Genomic DNA, 19,798 nt, shown 5'->3' on the forward strand with positions numbered 1-19,798 from the left:
TCAGCGGTTGCCCTCCCAGTAGCCAGCGTCACCTGAGTCGTGACAGTGACACTTTGTGCAGGAGTCCACCCATACAGGTTCCCCCCCTGGGATCACCTGGCTGCGGGTCAAATCCACATAGCAGGAGGGCCCTTGCCATTTGGTTGTGATATTTTGCATTGCACTTCTCTTTCCATGAGGATATAACCGTATTTTCAGTGGAAGTTTAACTACAGACAATAAGACTTGATTAACTCTGAATTACTGTAATTAAAAAAACTATGTATACTTAATTGTGCAGTCATAGACCACCTAAAATCAAACCATCAATGCATCTTCAAATGGCTATTTTCCAACACGATAAACTGCCTTTTAAATAGCTATTGTGTGTCTCAGGTAGAATAGGAGAGAGTGGATCGGTCATTGGTAACGGTGTGTGAAGAGCATTATTTCATGCTGATATAGTTATTCTTCCCCCACTACTTCTATTTGTTTGGATAAATTATCACATTCATACAGTATATTGCTGCTTGTGGTGCTGACAACAGTAATGTGACAAAACTAACGGCATGCATCAATCACAATAAGAAGTCAATTATGAACAACTGTTTCTGCACAGAGAATAGACAATGTGAGGAATGTGAACATCATCTTCCCTGTATCTAGCCCTCTCTCATCTCCCTTTGCCCGGAGTAATTTAAAATAGAATGCTTCCTTGTCAATAAAGAATTTGATGACCTGTGATATCGCACAGCCACTTACTGTAAGCGTGTGTGGAGAAAAAGAGGTGCTATTTGAGTGAGTTTTGCTAATTATTATTTAGGAATCATGATTGTAGCTAGCTAATATTGACACTGATGGATATGCTAGCTGCTACTTAGGTGAAACATACTTAGACACGTTCCTTCTTTCCCTATTTCCCTCAATGTTCTATATCATCCACAGGAGATTACCCACTTCTCTGTCTCTCCGGGACATCTTTCAAAAAATGGTAATCCGTTCACAGGTTCTATGTAATAACCACGAGGTCAGTTCACTCACCCTCTGGGCATTCAGGGCAGCACTTCCCATTGGTGTTGACAGGGTTGACGCAGGGGGGGGGGGCACAGTCTGCCACTAGGCAGCGGGAGATGCCATCACTGTCACAGGTACACTGCTCACACTCACTTGGCTGCCAATCACACAGAACAGAACACAGGCTGTCAGAGACAGAGGACGGTGTCCCAAATGGCACCCTATTCCTTTTATAGTGCACTACTTTTGACCAGAGGCCATAGGGGAATAGGGTGTAATTTGGGTTGCAACCACAGACATAGTCCTACCAGTGTTCTTTAGACTGCCACTGGCAGATATTGTATCACTGTTAGACATGAGCAGTTGGACAGAAAATACCTCCCAAGATGTTATTTGTCATTTATTGAGACAGGGCACTCGACCAAGTCCATATTATGGCAAGAACAGCTCAAATAAGCACAGAGAAATGACAATCCATCATTACTTTAAGACATGAAGGTCAGTCAGTCTGTAAAATTTCAAGAACTTTTAAAGTTTCTTCAAGTGCAGTAGCAAAAACCATCAAGCGTTATGATGAAACTGGCTCTCATGAGGACTGCCACTGAGAACAGGGTAGGTGAATGGATGATAACCACATTAATGGTTCCCACCGTGAAGCATGGAGGAGGAGGTGTGATGGTGCTTTGCTGGTGACACTGTCTGTGATTAATTTAGAATTCAATGCACACTTAACCAGCAAGGCTACCACAGCATTCTGCAGCGATACGCCATCCCATCTGGTTTACGCTTAGTGGGACTAAAATGTGTTTTTCAACAGGACAATGACCCAACACACCTCCAGGCTATGTAAGGGCTATTTGACCAAGAAGGAGAGTGGTGGAATGCTGCATCAGATGACCTGGCCTCCACAATCCCCCGACCTCAACCCAGTTGAGATGGTTTGGGATGAGTTGGACAGCAGAGTGAAGTAAAAGCAACTAACAAGTGCTCAGCATATGTGGGAACTCCTTCAAGACTTTTGGAAAAGCATTCCAGGTGAAGCTGGTAGAGAGAATGCCAAGAGTGTGCAAAGCTGTCATTAAGGCAAAGGGTGGCTACTTTGAAAAATAAAAAATATATTCTGATTTGTTTAACACTTTTTGGGTTATTACATGATTCCATTTGTGTTATTTCATAGTTTTGATGTCTTCACTATTATTCGACAATGTAGAACATAGTAAAATAAAGAAAAACCCTTGCATGAGTAGGTGTGTTCAAACTTCTGACCGGTACTGTATGTGTAATGTATGTTTTATTGTATTGAGTTCATGTAAACCATTAACAGATGTTTTCCCCTGTCACGGTATTGGATGTTTATCAGCATCTCTGCATGTGGTTCAGATACAGAGGTTGGGTTAAATGAAGTGGAAGAAAATAACACCATGAGGCTCTGGGCTTAATGTCTCTTAGCTCATCCAGTGCTGTGTCAGAGGGCCTCTGATTATCCCCTTAGGGATCTCCCATTAACCATAATAACCTCATCAAGAGGACAATGAGCCAAGAGTAAATCTCACTGGCTTGGCTTTTCTATTGCCAGAGTCGTTTCATATTTTAATTCATTGACTGAGGGGGTATTGAATTTCTGCTTGGCTTTGTTGGCTCTGCTTTCCTCTTTCCACTGAAGCAAAGGAGTTTATTCTTCAAGCAGGTTGAACTGTGGCTAATGATTCTGCTGATTACAGCAACAGACAACAAAGAGTTGTATGTAATCAATAGCACAGCAACCTAATCACAAACTAGAAACATAGATGCAATTAGAAACAAACAACAAATATTACTGAAGAACCCATTCAATATTGTGGATGAGGACTATGAAGGAGATTATCAAAACACTTACAATGTGCCCCCAGAAGAATCTCAATATCAACTGGGTGATTTATGTCTATATCTGTTCTCTCAATTTACATCTGCACTGTCACATTTGAATAGACTGGCTGTAAATGTAGCAAGATTCAGCATTTAACAGCAGCATACTGCCTCCATGTGGCAGTATCTCCACAAGATACAGTCCCTGTCAGTAACAGCTTTTCAGCTACTAACCTAATTGAGCAGGTGTAAAATTAACAAGCTATACTGTATCCAAACAAGATGGCGTAGCAGTCAGACGTCTTTGTCTTGTCGTGTCATGTGTATATATCTTTTTATATATTTTTTATTCGCATATTTAAAAAATAAATTATTCTTAACCTCAATTTCAACATCCTCTCCTGCAATCCGCCTCACTTAATGTGGTATGGATCTGCTATTTTCTTTACTTTTGAACTGGAACCCCCAACAGAAGCTAGCCAGCTAACTAGTTACTATCTAGTAGTCAGCTAGCCACTGCTAGCGGTCATCAGCTAACCTTTAGCCCGAACAACACTTGCCAGTCTGCACAGCGTGATTCAAACCAGAGCAAATCATACTTATTTTTCTCCATATCTCTGGATTTCTACCGCAAGCTCTGAACCTTTTGTCCTGAATCTAGATAGCTGCTATCCGAGTGGTCACTCCTGGCTAACGTCTCTGTCCCAAAACAAGAACCAATTAGCCTGGAGCTGGCCTTTGCTAGGCCCATCTCCCGGCTAGCCGAAGAGGTCCATCAGCCACTCCTTGGGCTACAATACCTATTTTTCCAATTGGCCTGGACCCCTTTCACTGCCGACACAGAGCCCGGCCGATTCATCACGACTGGACTACCGACGTAGACTGCCCAGGGGTTTTTTCAACTGGCTCCTGAATGCCCATCTGTTAGCCGCGGCCCGCTCGCTGTCTAGAACATATCGGACTGTTAGCTGAAGAGGCCCATCGGACAAATTCTTTGGCCACTAATTCCTATTTTGCCAATTGTTCTGGACCCTTTTATCACACGGAGCCCTGCTGATCCATCACGACTGATCTGCCGACAGTAACAGCACGAGAGGGCTACAACAGACTCATTCCGTCGCTACGTCCCTCATCCTTCTTCTGCTAGCTTGCTAGCCCCGGCCCGCTAGCTGTCTGAATCGCTGTGAGTTTATGTGGCCTACCACTTTGCGGCTGAGCGGATGTTGCTCCTAGATGTTTCCACTTCAAAATGACAGCAGTTACAGTTGACCAGGGCGCACAGACAGACTTTGGAGCGTCCACTTCAGGAGGTAGCAGAACGACCATCTAGACAGTAAGAGGAAAATCAATATACATCAGTCAACTCAATAGACATTTGAGAAGTAAATGACAACCCAGAAATATTATTTTTATTAATTCGAGAAAAAGATTTACCTGATCATATCGTGCCAAGTACGGCAATATTTATTGTAGCCTACCTGGAAGTTTTGTCCCAGTTCGTACGAGGCTGGTACTCACAGCCTATCTTCTCACATCTTGGGCAGCAATCAGTGGGATAGTGGCTGACATGGATGCAAGCGGTGCATTCCGTCCTTGCACAAGAAGACCCCTCTGTGGTGCATTCACACTGCGTGCAATGGTCCGAGTCTAAAAAATGCCATTCTCCTACAGCAATGCTGCCGTTTGCATCACAGGTGTTCTCCTGTCCAGCCACAGAGAAAGCCAGACCGACCTGGACACAGAACAGTAGACATCACGGAACGTAGAATCCCCATCGAATAGTGCTTATTTGAAAACATTCTCATGACCAAAAAAACTATTAAAAAACCCCCGAAAGATTGTGTTCCAGTTCCAAACTGTTCCAAAATGTGTTTTAGTGTTTATGGTTATAGAGCAATATTTTTTTTATTTTTTTTATTTTACCTCTATTTAACCAGGTAGGCAAGTTGAGAACAAGTTCTCATTTACAATTGCGACCTGGCCAAGATAAAGCAAAGCAGTTCGACAGATACAACGACACAGAGTTACACATGGAGTAAAACAGACATACAGTCAATAATACAGTATAAACAAGTCTATATACAATGTGAGCAAATGAGGTGGGAAGGGAGGTAAAGGCAAAAAGGCCATGGTGGCAAAGTAAATACAATATAGCAAGTAAAACACTGGAATGGTAGTTTTGCAATGGAAGAATGTGCAAAATAGAAATAAAAATAATGGGGTGCAAAGGAGCAAAATAAATAAAATTAAATACAGTTGGGAAAGAGGTAGTTGTTTGGGCTAAATTATAGGTGGGCTATGTACAGGTGCAGTAATCTGTGAGCTGCTCTGACAGTTGGTGCTTAAAGCTAGGGAGGGAGATAAGTGTTTCCATTTTCAGAGATTTTTGTAGTTCGTTCCAGTCATTGGCAGCAGAGAACTGGAAGGAGAGGCGGCCAAAGAAAGAATTGGTTCTGGGGGTGACTAGAGAGATATACCTGCTGGAGCGTGTGCCACAGGTGGGAGATGCTATGGTGACCAGCGAGCTGAGATAAGGGGGGACTTTGCCTAGCAGGGTCTTGTAGATGACATGGAGCCAGTGGGTTTGGCGACGAGTATGAAGCGAGGGCCAGCCAACGAGAGCGTACAGGTCGCAATGGTGGGTAGTATATGGGGCTTTGGTGACAAAACGGATTGCACTGTGATAGACTGCATCCAATTTGTTGAGTAGGGTATTGGAGGCTATTTTGTAAATGACATCGCCAAAGTCGAGGATTGGTAGGATGGTCAGTTTTACAAGGGTATGTTTGGCAGCATGAGTGAAGGATGCTTTGTTGCGAAATAGGAAGCCAATTCTAGATTTAACTTTGGATTGGAGATGTTTGATATGGGTCTGGAAGGAGAGTTTACAGTCTAACCAGACACCTAAGTATTTGTAGTTGTCCACGTATTCTAAGTCAGAGCCGTCCAGAGTAGTGATGTTGGACAGGCGGGTAGGTGCAGGTAGCGATCGGTTGAAGAGCATGCATTTAGTTTTACTTGTATTTAAGAGCAATTGGAGGCCACGGAAGGAGAGTTGTATGGCATTGAAGCTTGCCTGGAGGGTTGTTAACACAGTGTCCAAAGAAGGGCCGGAAGTATACAGAATGGTGTCGTCTGCGTAGAGGTGGATCAGAGACTCACCAGCAGCAAGAGCGACCTCATTGATGTATACAGAGAAGAGAGTCGGTCCAAGAATTGAACCCTGTGGCACCCCCATAGAGATATCTGCCACATTGTTGCAGAATATAACATCCTCACAACATTTCTTCAGATGTCCTAGCCTAAAATTTTTCTAAGGTTATGTTCTCGACTCCCGGTCTTTCACAGATTAGAAACTTGTAGAGGGAAAGTTATTACGCCTCTATGTGGGTTAAATTACAATTCACACGTGACAACCTAGTCCAGTGCATATACTCTGCTCTTCCGTCAACTGTCTGTGAGCTATAGCCTACTAATTTTTGGTCAAATTATGAGAAGGGGTTTTCCCCTACAGAAATAACTGTTATTCATTGTCTAGACAATATTTGAACTGCTTTGAGATAATATTAACTTCTTATTTTTTATCGTACCATTTTATGAATTAACAGATTAATTAAGATAAATGTGGTTGTTATATAGATAATACTTCTTGTTTGACTTTGTATTCAATCTTGGTAATGACATTTGAAAGTAAAAAAAAAAATGCAGCCTATTATATTAAGTAGTAATAATGTTCCCATGGATTTCACGCCCAAAATTAAACCTTTGAACATTTTATTTACATTAGCCTGGTGTTAGAAATAATTTATTCCAAGACGAGGTAGAGGGAGAGTGATCTCGCGATATTTCTGCCTTGGAGACAAGAACGCTTACACTGGAAACAGAAAGCAACAAGGTAAATTTACTATTTTTATTTAGTAGCATGTTAGTTCCTCTGAACAGTTGTAAAATGTAGAATTTAAGCACAAAAGTAACGTGCATTAAATAACTAAGTGAATGGTTTCACTGAGACGCCGGACGTTCTTGTAAATGCCCTTATTCTAGACAAACTAGCTAGCTAACATTACCCAATTCCGGTTAACGTTAGCTACCAATGCCAGGCAATTGAGGCAACCAACCCACGCTAGCATCCTTCTTGCAAACCGGCTAGGACGCAAAATACTTATAGCCCAGACATACAGTATTTCACTGACAACTTAAAATGATTCCCTCTGTTATACCTTTCAACTTCTAGATAAAGTTCCTCATGGAAGAAACCGAATCAGTGTGGAATATTATCGTGGAGCATGTCCCAGAGTCAGAGCTCTCAGAGATCCGGGTCCTTCTTGGAGATGCTCTGATTGACATATACACAGAGATGTATTCAGAGGTAAGGACCAACACATCTCTGTAATGATTGATAACTGAGCATGAGCATTTTTCCAAACATCTGAATTTAGGTAGCAATCAACAATAGCTGAAATTAACACTTGGCCCCCCAAAAAGGGTGGAATACAATCGAACAACGTGAAACTATGGACATGCCATCATTACAGGCAAATCACGAGAAGGCATTTGTAGTCTTTGAAGTAGCTCTAGTTTAGCTGCATTACATGAGTGAACCTATACATACAGCTATTTAAGACTAGATCCTCAGATTGTTTCCAAAACAACAGTCTCAAGGGCCACAATGAGTGTATCTTTAGGCCTACGCACTGTTTGTTCTGGAGCCAACTACTCCTTCTGGAGATGGTATTAAGTAGCCTACAACAGCTCAAAACAGGGACAGGAAAGCTGTCAGCCAAAAATGCTACACATATTTTTCATAATATTATACCAGACTGGCTTGGAAATTACAACTCCATTAAAAATGCAGAAATAACTTAAAATGGATTGGATAATGTTGAGTTCATATTCAAAAAGGGAAAAGAAATACGTTTGAAACCACACATTTCCTGTCATCATACAGTTATGTTCTGATAGGGGCAATGGTTTTAATATCCATACTAGCTCAATTAGTTACATAGTGTAATTACATTCAAACTATACAGGCCAAATTGCTAATAGAAGGAGACCCCTGGAATAGAGTGAATAGAGCATGCATATGACACAGGCCCTCAAATTAGCTAAGCAAGTCAGGGGACCAATAAAGGGGTTGAGAGGGCTACCCCTGTCTTGTTGCAAAAACCATTAAGGGAAAGGTAGTACAACTGAATGCCTTCAACTGAAATGTGTCTTTGGCATTTAACCCAACCTCTGAATCAGAGAGGTGCGGGGGGCTGCCATAATTGACATCCACGTCTTCGGCGCCCGGGGAACCGTGGGTTAACTGCCTTGCTCTGGCAGAACGTCAGATTTTTATCTTGTCAGCTCAGGGATACAATCCAGCAACCTTTCGGTTACTGGCCCAACACTCTAACCACTAGGCTCCCTGCATTATGAACATATACCGAGTATACTGTATGAAAACAGTACGATATTCCATGGCATAGATGACATGACCAGGTGAATCCAGGTGAAAGCTATTATCCCTTATTGGTGTAACTTGTTAAAGCCACTTCAATCAGTGTAGATGAAGGGGAAGAGAGGTTAAAGAAGGATTTTTAAGTCTTGAGACAATTAAGAAATTGATTGTGTATGTGTGCCATTCAGAAGGGGAATGGGCAAGACAGAATATTTAAGATGCCTTTGAACGGGGTAGTAGGTGCCAGGCACAGCAGTTTGAGTGTATCAAGAACTGCAACGCTGCTGGGTTTTTCATGCTCAACAGTTTCCTGTGCGTATCAAGAATGGTGCACCACCCAATGGACATCCAGACAACTTGACACAACTGTGGGAAGCATTGGAGTCAACATGGGCCAGCATCCCTCTGGAACGCTTTCGACACCTTGTAGTCCATGCCCTGACAAATTTAGGCTGTTCTGAGGACAAAAGGGAGTGCAACTTAATATTAAGAAGGTGTTCTTAATGTTTTGGACATTAGGTTCAAGAATCTTTAGATATACAGGAAGGACTTAATATTTCTAGTAAGTATTAGAAGGTAGCCCTATTCACACAACAAGCCTTACATTTCCCTCATTCATTTTGTTTAGCTTTCTGCCCTGTAGTAAATTAATGCTTTCCCTCAGCATTAGATCTGTAGATGAGAATCATAGTAATACTACCCAGACTGGCCTTCTCTCCATCAAGGTCACCATTGTTTGAAGCTGTTCAGAGAAAAATAGCCAGCTCCTTTCAAGTTTAACACAGGATATGACACATGTTTTCTTGGATCTCTGCCAAACCATGTGGGTTTGAGCTATCATGTTCTCTAGACATTTGTAATGCCCGTGTCACTGGGTTAAGGTACAGTCAATGTTTGGTTTCTTAATGGATAGCATATAAAAGCAATAATACTTTTTTTAATAAAGAAAAAAACATACTTAGCCTGTTTCAATGGTTTATCACATTCAACCTCTTCAATCTACATGTTGAAGTGAAGTTAACAACATGTCAATAACCCAGTTTAACTGCACTGGAGTTCCTCCCCCATTTCCTCTGATGGGTTTCACTTGGAGATTTACACAGCAAGGAGCAGCTTGTTACTGTTGTTAGCATCCTGGGGGCTCACACCATAAACACCTAAGTGGAGAATGGCTGGCTGGGGCATTACAGGAAGCAGTGTCGCTGACTGGCCGGAATTCAGCTAGACATAGTGGTAGTGTACATGCAAAACACTGGGATCGACCGTGTTTAAAGTTCTCCTCTGGACAGCAGTGGGCTTTGAAGTTGTCCTCTCCATGGAGAATAGGAAGTGAAGGTCAGGGACCAAGTATAGAAAACGTTAAAAGACTCCAGACTCTTCTTTACCAGCGCTGTGTCTCTACCACAGGCCAGACTATTTGCTTCACTTTTTCTCTTTTCTCTTTCTCTTTCTGTCTGGCTTAGGGTTGCAATGGGAGGGTATATTACTGGAAACTATCAATGTTTACCAGTAAACTGCCAGTAAACCTTTTCAAGGACATCTAGTGGCCCTTTTGGGTTCTTCAGATTATCACAGGTGTCTAGAATTATCTCTGGCCCTCTGTGTGGCCTTAGCAGATGTAAAATATATAATTAAATAAGATAATTTTAGAATGACAAAGCTGTAAAACATTCTGAATATAATCCATTAACTTAGTGAATTGGTGTTTTATGAGGGTTTCAGCATGAAATATATATATATACAGTGGGGCAAAAAAGTATTTAGTCAGCCACCAATTGTGCAAGTTCTCCCACTTAAAAAGATGAGAGGCCTGTAATTTTCATCATAGGTACACTTCAACTATGACAGACAAAATGAGAAAAGAAATCCAGAAAATCACATTGTAGGATTTTTTATGAATTTATTAGCAAATTATGGTGGAAAATAAGTATTTGTTCAATAACAAAAGTTTATCTCAATACTTTGTTATATACCCTTTGTTGGCAATGACAGAGGTCAAACGTTTTCTGTAAGTCTTCACAAGGTTTTAACACACTGTTGCTGGTATTTTGGCCAATTCCTCCATGCAGATCTCCTCTAGAGCAGTGATGTTTTGGGGCTGTTGCTGGGCAACACGGACTTTCAACTCCCTCCAAAGATTTTCTATGGGGTTGAGATCTGGAGACTGGCTAGGCCACTCCAGGACCTTGAAATGCTTCTTACGAAGCCACTCCTTTGTTGCCCGGGCGGTGTGTTTGGGATCATTGTCATGCAGAAAGACCCAGCCACGTTTCATCTTCAATGCCCTTGCTGATGGAAGGAGGTTTTCACTCAAAATCTCATGATACATGGCCCCATTCATTCTTTCCTTTACACGGATCAGTCGTCCTGGTCCCTTTGCAGAAAAACAGCCCCAAAGCACGATGTTTCCACCCCCATGCATCACAGTAGGTATGGTGTTCTTTGGATGCAACTCAGCATTCTTTGTCCTCCAAACACGACGAGTTGAGTTTTTGCCAAAAAGTTCTATTTTGGTTTCATCTGACCATATGACATTCTCCCAATCTTCTTCTGGATCATCCAAATGCTCTCTAGCAAACTTCAGACGAGCCTGGACATGTACTGGCTTAAGCAGGGGGACACGTCTGGCACTGCAGGATTTGAGTCCCTGGCGGCGTAGTGTGTTACTGATGGTAGGCTTTGTTACTTTGGTCCCAGCTCTCTGCAGGTCATTCACTAGGTCCCCCCGTGTGGTTCTGGGATTTTTGCTCACCGTTCTTGTGATCATTTTGACCCCACGGGGTGAGATCTTGCGTGGAGCCCCAGATCGAGGGAGATTATCAGTGGTCTTGTATGTCTTCCATTTCCTAATAATTGCTCCCACAGTTGATTTCTTCAAACCAAGCTGCTTACCTATTGCAGATTCAGTCTTTCCAGCCTGGCGCAGGTCTACAATTTCTCTTCTGGTGTCCTTTGACAGCTCTTTGGTCTTGTCCATAGTGGAGTTTGGAGTGTGACTGTTTGAGGTTGTGGACAGGTGTCTTTTGTACTGATAACAAGTTCAAACAGGTGCTATTAATACAGGTAACGATTGGAGGACAGAGGAGCCTCTTAAAGAAGAAGTTACAGGTCTGTGAGAGCCAGAAATCTTGCTTGTTTGTAGGTGACCAAATACTTATTTTCCACCATAATTTGCAAATAAATAAATTAAAAATCCTACAATGTGATTTTCTGAGGCAGGCAAAAGGCTTCGTTAGTGAGGCAGGCAAAAGGCTTCGTTAGTGAGGCAGGCAAAAGGCATCGTTAGTGAGGCAGGCAAAAGGCTTCGTTAGTGAGGCAGGCAAAAGGCTTCGTTAGTGAGGCAGGCAAAAGGCTTCGTTAGTGAGGCAGGCAAAAGGCTTCGTTAGTGAGGCAGGCAAAAGGCTTCGTTAGTGAGGCAGGCAAAAGGCTTCGTTAGTGAGGCAGGCAAAAGGCTTCGTTAGTGAGGCAGGCAAAAGGCTTCGTTAGTGAGGCAGGCAAAAGGCATCGTTAGTGAGACAGGCAAAAGGCTTCGTTAGTGAGGCAGGCAAAAGGCATCGTTAGTGAGACAGGCAAAAGGCATCGTTAGTGAGGCAAGCAAAAACTATCATACACGGGAGGATTAAATTACGGGAAAACCAGCGCTTCAAATAGAAGTGTGTCACAAAACAAACAATATCTCACAATGATGGGGGGGGCAAAGAACTGAACTAAATAGTGTGTGATAATGACATACAGGTGTGTGAACAGGTGATCAGAATTAAGGTGATTGGGTTCTGGAGAGTGAGCTGCGTTCAGGGGCTCTGCGTGTTTGAGAGTGTGAGTTGGAAGCAGATGTTACAATTAGGCTATTTCCTGTTGAACCATATGGTCTATCTACTAGAAGCTCATGGACAATATGGATACAGATTTAAAAAATGTATAAAATATATATGTATGTATGTGAATATATTAAAGTTATTCAAGTATAAATTACCATTGCCATAATTACAAAAATTACTGAAGTTTCTGGTAACTTTAGTAAATTACTGGTATCTTTGCAACCCTTGTCTGGCTACAGTTTTACTACACTTTATCTTTTTCCAGAAGTAGCCACTTTAATAGCTTTTTCCCTGAAGGAAGTGTTTTTAAAGAATAGGGTATAAACTTGTTGGGGGAAACCAGCCAACTGAAAACACATGCAGTAGTTTTATGCCCAACAGTGGTCAGGACCCAGAACTAAATAGAACACCTCCATTATAGGATGTCTATGGGCCAGGGTCTCAATTGAATATCATGTAAATTTCGCAGGCCTTTCTGATACTGTATCTCATAATTCATAATGACTCATAGCTCTTTATTGTAAGCCTAAAGTTACACAGTGTTGTCTCCTGATGTCCTATCCCGTGTCTCCCCATGTTTCCTACTGCCAGGTCACTATGTGGCAGCAGATTTGGCAGACGTTGCGCCTTAAACAGGGTAACAGGCCAAAGGCCCCTCGCTGCCCCCTGGCGGACCCCCCTGCTATCAAGGAGCTGCTGAAAGCTGAGATCCAACTGCTGCTGGCCACCGTGAGAGAGAGAGCAGCCCAGGAGGGCAGGTGAGGAGAAGACTCGTGTGATTTCAAAAAAGACTCATTGCATCCCAAATGGCACCCTATTCCCCATATAGTGCACAAGTAGTGCACTATGTAGGGATTTGGGTGACATTTGGGACAAAACCCATTACTATGCATTTACAATGCAGTTTCTTAAGTCCTAAGTAACAACAACATGTTTATGGCCTATTAATCATTGTTGCCAACTTGTTTGAATATCAGCACAAGAAGCCCTGGAAGAAAATACTATTATAACGCTGTGGGCATTCCTTCCCCTTCCTTTTATTGTTTTCTCTTCACGTTGGAATTGATAAAACATTCAGTAACTTGTCTTACACCAACACTTCTTCTTATATCACGATGTTTGATTAGCCTAGTACTTTAATTTTTGTGATAAAAATATGTTAACATTTTCATTCATCAGACAGAGGACCAAGGAGAACGTGACGTTGTTGGCATGGATGTCTGGATCTCGTTTCCCAGGCCATGCTTCTTCTCCCTGTCTTTCTCTCCCTGCCGGTCTTTGTTAGTTCCAGGTGATAAATGTTCAGACCCCATTGAGAATGGAACAAAGTATAGGGATAGGGAATACCTAATCAGTTGCACACCTGAATGTATTCAAATGAAATGTGTCTTCCGCATTTAACCTTGAATCAGAGCGGTGCGGGGGGTAGCCTTAATCAACATCCACGTCATTGACGCCCGGGAAGCTGTTGTTGGGGGTTAACTGCCTAGCTCAAGGGCAGAACGCCAGATTCTTTCCATCTTGCCAGCTTGGGGATTTGAACCAGCAACCTTTCGGTTACTGGCCTTATGCTCTTAACCGCTAGGCTCCCTGCCGCCCCACTAGAAGATAGTAGAAGATAATGTCACAAGATGTCTGCAAATCTCCTACATTTAAGTACTGTTCTATACTGTGTAGCCTAAAGGAACAAGCCTCCCAGATTTGAATGGACTTTGTATGCCAAATGTGAGCCCCTATTTTTATACCTCCCACCCAACAATAGTCCTGCATCCGGATGAGCTCGTTTTGTTGCACCCGGATGAGCCCGTTTTTTTGCACCCAGATGAGCCTGTTTTGTTGCACCCGGATGAGCCTGTTTTGTGCAACAAAAAGCAGTAATTTACAGGTACCTATGTGAAGGAAGGCCTTTCCATCTCTCAGCAACCGGTAGGAAGCTCTGAAGAATGTAGCTCTGCCTCAACTCTTCCCGTATAAGTAGAATTGTGTGACTTTTTGGGGGGTAAAATCAAACAATTACTAAAGATTGTTTCCAATTTATGTGATGCACCAGTTCAGTATTTTGGCAGTGGCTATCTCACAAAAAACTAATTCATAGCTGTATTGTAACATAAAATCAGACCGCCTTATCTTCAACATCAGATTTTGCTGAGACTATGAGACTATTCAAGGGTATTCTAGGAATGTGTATCCTTTTTATAGTTATAGAACCAAATCCAATCATTGAGGGATTATTTCACTTAAAACAAACCCCGGCGGCACTTACAGTCCTGTGTACAGATCAACGAGGTGTTGCAAAGACTTTGGGTATCAGTGCCATGTTAACCCTGCTGCCACGTTATGCTTTGAACATCTGCCCAGTTCCAACCACCCTGCTGCCTGCCGGTTGGTCCTGTTGGTCTCTGCCTCTGCCCTGTGTTTGTGGTTGTGTCCCAAATGGAACCCTATACCCTACATAGTCTAGGGCTCTGGTCAAGAGTAGTGCACTATGGCTGTGTTTACACAGGCAGCCTAATTCTGATCTTTTTTTCACTCACTTTTTCACTCTGAAAAATATTTGATGTGAAAAGATCTGTTGTGATTGGTCAAAAGACTAATTAGTGGAACAAATATCAGAATTGGGCTGCCTGTGGTATGCCTAGTCAGTTGGGAGTAGGGTGCCATTTGGGATGCAGCCTGTGTGTATATCCCCCATGATCCCCTGTCTTTGATTAACTAATTAAGACGTCACTGTAAATCAGCTGAACTCCTTTCAGGACAAAACTGTTGGATTATTTCCCTTTAATATTGCTCCAGGTTTGGGCGTTTCTCTTTTTCCTTGCCAAATTCTTCCTACCCAAAGGAAACTGTTGAGTTGACTCAATACCCTGCAGCCTAGGGCTTTTTAATGAACAAGGGTATCTCAGTAGAGCAGCTAGAATGAATCTTTCTTTGAAAGTGAACTGATTTAATGGACCTGGTTGGCAACTGTTTGGACCACCTCTCCCCTTGTGTGGTCGTCCCTCCATGCCATTGTCTTTTGTGATTTTGTGGTTGGCGTTCTCAGTGCAGCTGCACCAGTTCCATTATGGAGAAAGAGAGGGGGTATGCTGAATTCCCATTGATTAAAGACCCTACTCTGAATAAATAGGCTTCAAATGGTGGTTTGATTTCTGAAAGCGGGCCCAAGGAGGTCCTAAATTCTCAGAACGGAACTAGCATAACAATTGGAGCTGGGAAGTGGGTTAAAAGTAGTTGTGTTTGTGGTGTAATGTATTTTACAGCCGTAGATGATCAATCTTCCAGGATGGATGGGGATTTGAAGTCTTTTTTTGTGTATTGTTAACATGGTGTGGTTTTTGATGTCGTGGCGGGCAGCTATGCCATCTTTGTTAACTGAGATTAGGACTCCTTCTCTCGGGGATTAAGATGTTTAGTGATCTATACTACACTGCCTCACAATGTAGCCTTTGTTTCTGTCATTACAGCTATACCGGGTAGCTCCACAAGCAGCCTGTCACTGGAATGGGACCGTTACATCTACTCACCCCCCCCCCCCCCCCCTCCACACACTCTTGATTTATTCACCACACACCACATAACCGCAGCTGCAAACAACACTGATACAAAGTCACAAGCACAAATATTTATAACTTCTGATTGGTCCCCCCTCCCCTTCTGAGTCTAGGATAAATAATCAATCTCTGTTGCTGGGCAGGGGGTGTTATCATCCCAGCTTGAGTCTGGAACCTTGGTACTCCTCCACGCCTCACACAGGACTTCTTATCAGACAGGAGAGGCCTTGAGTAAGGGAGTACACATTCTTGCAGTTTACCACAGTCCACTAGATAATTCTTCTTCTCATACACAAAGAGCATAAACCTAACAATACTTTGAATCCGTAATAATATGTATAAACTGTAGATTCATATTAAGAGCATATACAGTAATGGTAAAGAACAGTGAAGATATTAGACAGTGAAGATATTAGACGGGGACGATATTAGACGGGGACGATATTAGACGGGGACGATATTAGACGGTGAAGATATTAGACAGTGAAGATATTAGACGGGGACGATATTAGACGGGGACGATATTAGACGGTGAAGATATTAGACAGTGAAGATATTAGACAGTGAAGATATTAGACGGGGACGATATTAGACGGGGACGATATTAGACAGTGAATATATTAGACAGTGAATATATTAGACTGTGAATATATTAGACAGTGAATATATTAGAGAGTGAAGATATTAGACAGTGAATATATTAGACAGTGAATATATTAGACTGTGAATATATTAGACTGTGAATATATTAGACTGTGAATATATTAGACAGTGAAGATATTAGACTGTGAATATATTAGACAGTGAATATATTAGACAGTGAATATATTAGACAGTGAATATATTAGACAGTGAATATATTAGACAGTGAAGATATTAGACGGTGAATATATTAGACTGTGAATATATTAGACAGTGAAGATATTAGACAGTGTTATAGAATAGTAATTACAATCTATCAGCTCTAACTCCAGAAACCTTGCTCCTATTCAACCCTTATAGAATAATTATTGGCCTCAGAGACAGGCCCTCGTTGTACTTTGTCTCTGCCCAAATGCAATGCACATGTTCCATCTAACCCATAACACAATAATACATCTACTAGGCTAATTATACAATTATAAACAGATCGAAACTGGCTCAAGTCCGTAGCCAACACTATGCTACGGCATTGTTACTTGGTTTGGTAACCTGACAGTGCAGCTCAAAGCCTAAATCTTGAGACTGACCAAGACAGCAGGGAAGATTACAGGTATGACACTTCCCTCCAGGAGACCATCCTCAGACAGGCCATTAAGGTCATATTGTATTTTGTAAGCTTCTTAGGGGGATTTCAAAAAGGGGGGTTGGGCATGCTTGGCCAGCATCTGCAACAGCCTTTTTTCTGGAGATCAGAAGCGTTTCAGCGGGTGCAGGTAAATGACAGTGTCCACTCTGTGGCAGCCTCCTGATTTAAAGCCCTCAGCGTAGTAACACAACATCCCCACTTTGACGCAGCTGGGTGTTCTCCTCAACCATAATCCAACAGACCTCGTTCCATGGCTGGTGACTCTTGGAAGCAGGACTGCTGCTGCTCTCTCTTGCGCTCTCTCCTCTCCATCGCTCTCTCTCTCTCCTCTCCATCGCTCTCTCTCCTCTCCATCGCTCTCTCTCTCTCCTCTCCATCGCTCTCTCTCTCTCCTCTCCATCGCTCTCTCTCTCCATCGCCCTCTCTCTCTCCATCGCTCTCTCTCTCTCCTCTCCATCTCTCTCTCCTCTCCATCGCTCTCTCTCCTCTCCATCGCTCTCTCTCCTCTCCATCGCTCTCTCTCCATCGCTCTCTCTCCTCTCCATCGCTCTTCTCCTCTCCATCGCTCTCTCTCCTCTCCATCGCTCTTCTCCTCTCCATCGCTCTCTCTCCTCTCCATCGCTCTCTCTCCTCTCCATCGCTCTTCTCCTCTCCATCGCTCTCTCTCCTCTCCATCGCTCTCTCTCCTCTCCATCGCTCATCTCCTCTCCATCGCTCTCTCTCCTCTCCATCGCTCTCTCTCCTCTCCATCGCTCTCTCTCCTCTCCATCGCTCTCTCTCCTCTCCATCGCTCTCTCTCCTCTCCATCGCTCTCTCTCCTCTCTCTTTCTGCGTCACTGCTTTAATCTTTTCAGCATGGGAGTCATGAAGATGCATGAAGATTAGGACGGGGGGTTTGTCATATTATCCCTTCCTGTCTGACTCCTTCACAGTATGTTGGGGGTTATTTGTATGTATCTATTTACTTTCAGGGATGCAGACGCAGACTTGTTCCGGTACAGTCCTAGTGTGGTGAATTATGCCTTGGGTGTCCCGAGCAACCGTTGCGACACTGTGAATAGTAGGCCTACCTCTAGTGGAATACAGTTGAGCCAGAGTCAACATGTAGGAAGGTTAGTCTAACTGTTAAGAGTTAGAAACATTCCCACACTCTAATACAAATGTTACAACACAAGAGGAAAGCATGCAGCTGAAAACACACATGGTGTATTTCTTGTTATCTGTCATATGGATAGACCTTAGACATGCGTTTCTGGTTCCACAGGTCCTGTTCACAGAGCTCAGTCACTTCTACTACCAACCACGATGACATTGATGCCATGAAACACATGCTGAACATCACCCACATAGACGACATTGTGGCCCACCTCAAGTAAGTGACTAATTCCATCAGAGCAACTGTTAAAAAAAAAAAAATCGAAGTAGAGATTTGTAGGCAATAATCCCTATAAAATGCAACCCATTTGAAATTAGTATTGTGATAGACAGTAGTAGTTTTAGTACAGTATGTCTGGCATCAATAGAGGGGAGCTGGGGGAGGGGTGGAGGGTGGGGGACAGCCTGCCCTCTCCTCTCTCCATCCCCCCACAGAACAAAAGCCCCCATTGTAAGAAAGTGAATACCAGATCTTAGCATGCAGAAGATTCCTTTTGCTTCTAAAAAATAAAGAAGTGCATCAAGTCTACAATAGTTAGATAACTGAGAAAGAGAAATATGCCACTGCTCCCTGAACACCATAAGAAAAGTCTAAAAGTGGATATGGATGTAGTGGTCCCTTTGTGGACTCACTCTCAAAAGTCTCTGCTTTTGGCTGTCTGTTTAGGATTCAAGGTTGTATTCTGTGAAAACAGACGGCCGGGTTCCTGGAAAGCTGCCCCTTGATTGCTTGCTAAGTTAGAATAAATACATTTTAATTAGTTTTTGTTTAACGCTTTTCACTTTTCTTTAGTTTATTTGTTTTAATTAAATGTCTATCAATTCAAATTTTCAAACAGTCATTAAATGCTATGGTTTTAGAATTTGACGAACAGTTGTGTCCTCTCCTCACTACCAGATCAGTCCTGTCAGAAGAATGCAATGTGCTGAAAAGCCAAGTTCAGTTTCTGCAGGTAAGATTCAGTTTGATTCCAGTCAATACCAGATAGTTATTTTGGAAAATAACACTTTTTTTTGTTCCAATTTAAATATGGCCTGTGCTCTGAGAAAATGTTCTGCATGTGCAGTAGTCTGTGCTTGCACTGAGATACAGGGTATGCTGTTCCAAGGGTCTGAGCTATAGCCAAGGCCATGAAAATGAGATAGCCAGACGATAATATGTATTTGTATTTATTATGGATCCCCATTAGCTGCTGCTAAGACAGCAGCTACTCCTCCTCGAGTCCAGCAAAATTAAGGCAGTTTATACAATGTTAACATTACAGTACATTCACAACAGATTTTACAACAGATTCTTAAAATATATATATACACTACAGTTCAAAAGTTTGCGGTCACCTAGAAACGTCCTTGTTTTTAAAAATAAAAGCACCTTTTTTTGTCCATTTAAAATAACATCAAATTGATCAGAAATACAGTGTAGACATTGTTAATGTTGTAAATGACTATTGTAGCTGGAAACGGCAGATTTTTTATGGAATATCTACAGAACCCCATTATCAGCAACCATCACTTCTGTATTTCAATGACACATTGTGTTAATAGCTAATCCAAGTTTATAATTTTAAAAGGCTAATTGATCATTTGAAAACCCTTTTGGAATTATGTTAGCACAGCTGAAACTTGTTCTGATTAAAGAAGCAATAAAACTGGCCTTCTTTAGACTAGTTGAGTATCTGGAGCATCAGCAATTGTGGGTTCGATT

General features: G+C 42.3%; 1 protein-coding gene and 1 pseudogene across 1 annotated transcript in view; one reads left to right on the top strand and one right to left on the bottom strand.

Moving 5' to 3' along the window:
• Positions 1-6,968, bottom strand: LOC109875455 (von Willebrand factor C domain-containing protein 2-like; annotated as a pseudogene).
• Positions 6,664-19,798, top strand: part of ccdc24 (coiled-coil domain containing 24) — a 22,281-nt gene continuing 9,146 nt past the window's right edge. Inside the window, exons 1-6 of the mRNA XM_020467545.2 lie at positions 6,664-6,733; positions 7,073-7,207; positions 12,691-12,857; positions 17,910-18,050; positions 18,203-18,310; positions 18,992-19,046. Of these exons, the coding sequence (XP_020323134.1) occupies positions 7,085-7,207; positions 12,691-12,857; positions 17,910-18,050; positions 18,203-18,310; positions 18,992-19,046 (594 nt within the window). The 5' untranslated portion in view covers positions 6,664-6,733; positions 7,073-7,084. The remainder of the gene's footprint in view (positions 6,734-7,072; positions 7,208-12,690; positions 12,858-17,909; positions 18,051-18,202; positions 18,311-18,991; positions 19,047-19,798) is intronic.

The sequence above is a fragment of the Oncorhynchus kisutch genome, linkage group LG30, assembly GCF_002021735.2.
Source record: "Oncorhynchus kisutch isolate 150728-3 linkage group LG30, Okis_V2, whole genome shotgun sequence".
Classification (NCBI taxonomy): Eukaryota; Metazoa; Chordata; class Actinopteri; order Salmoniformes; family Salmonidae; genus Oncorhynchus; species Oncorhynchus kisutch.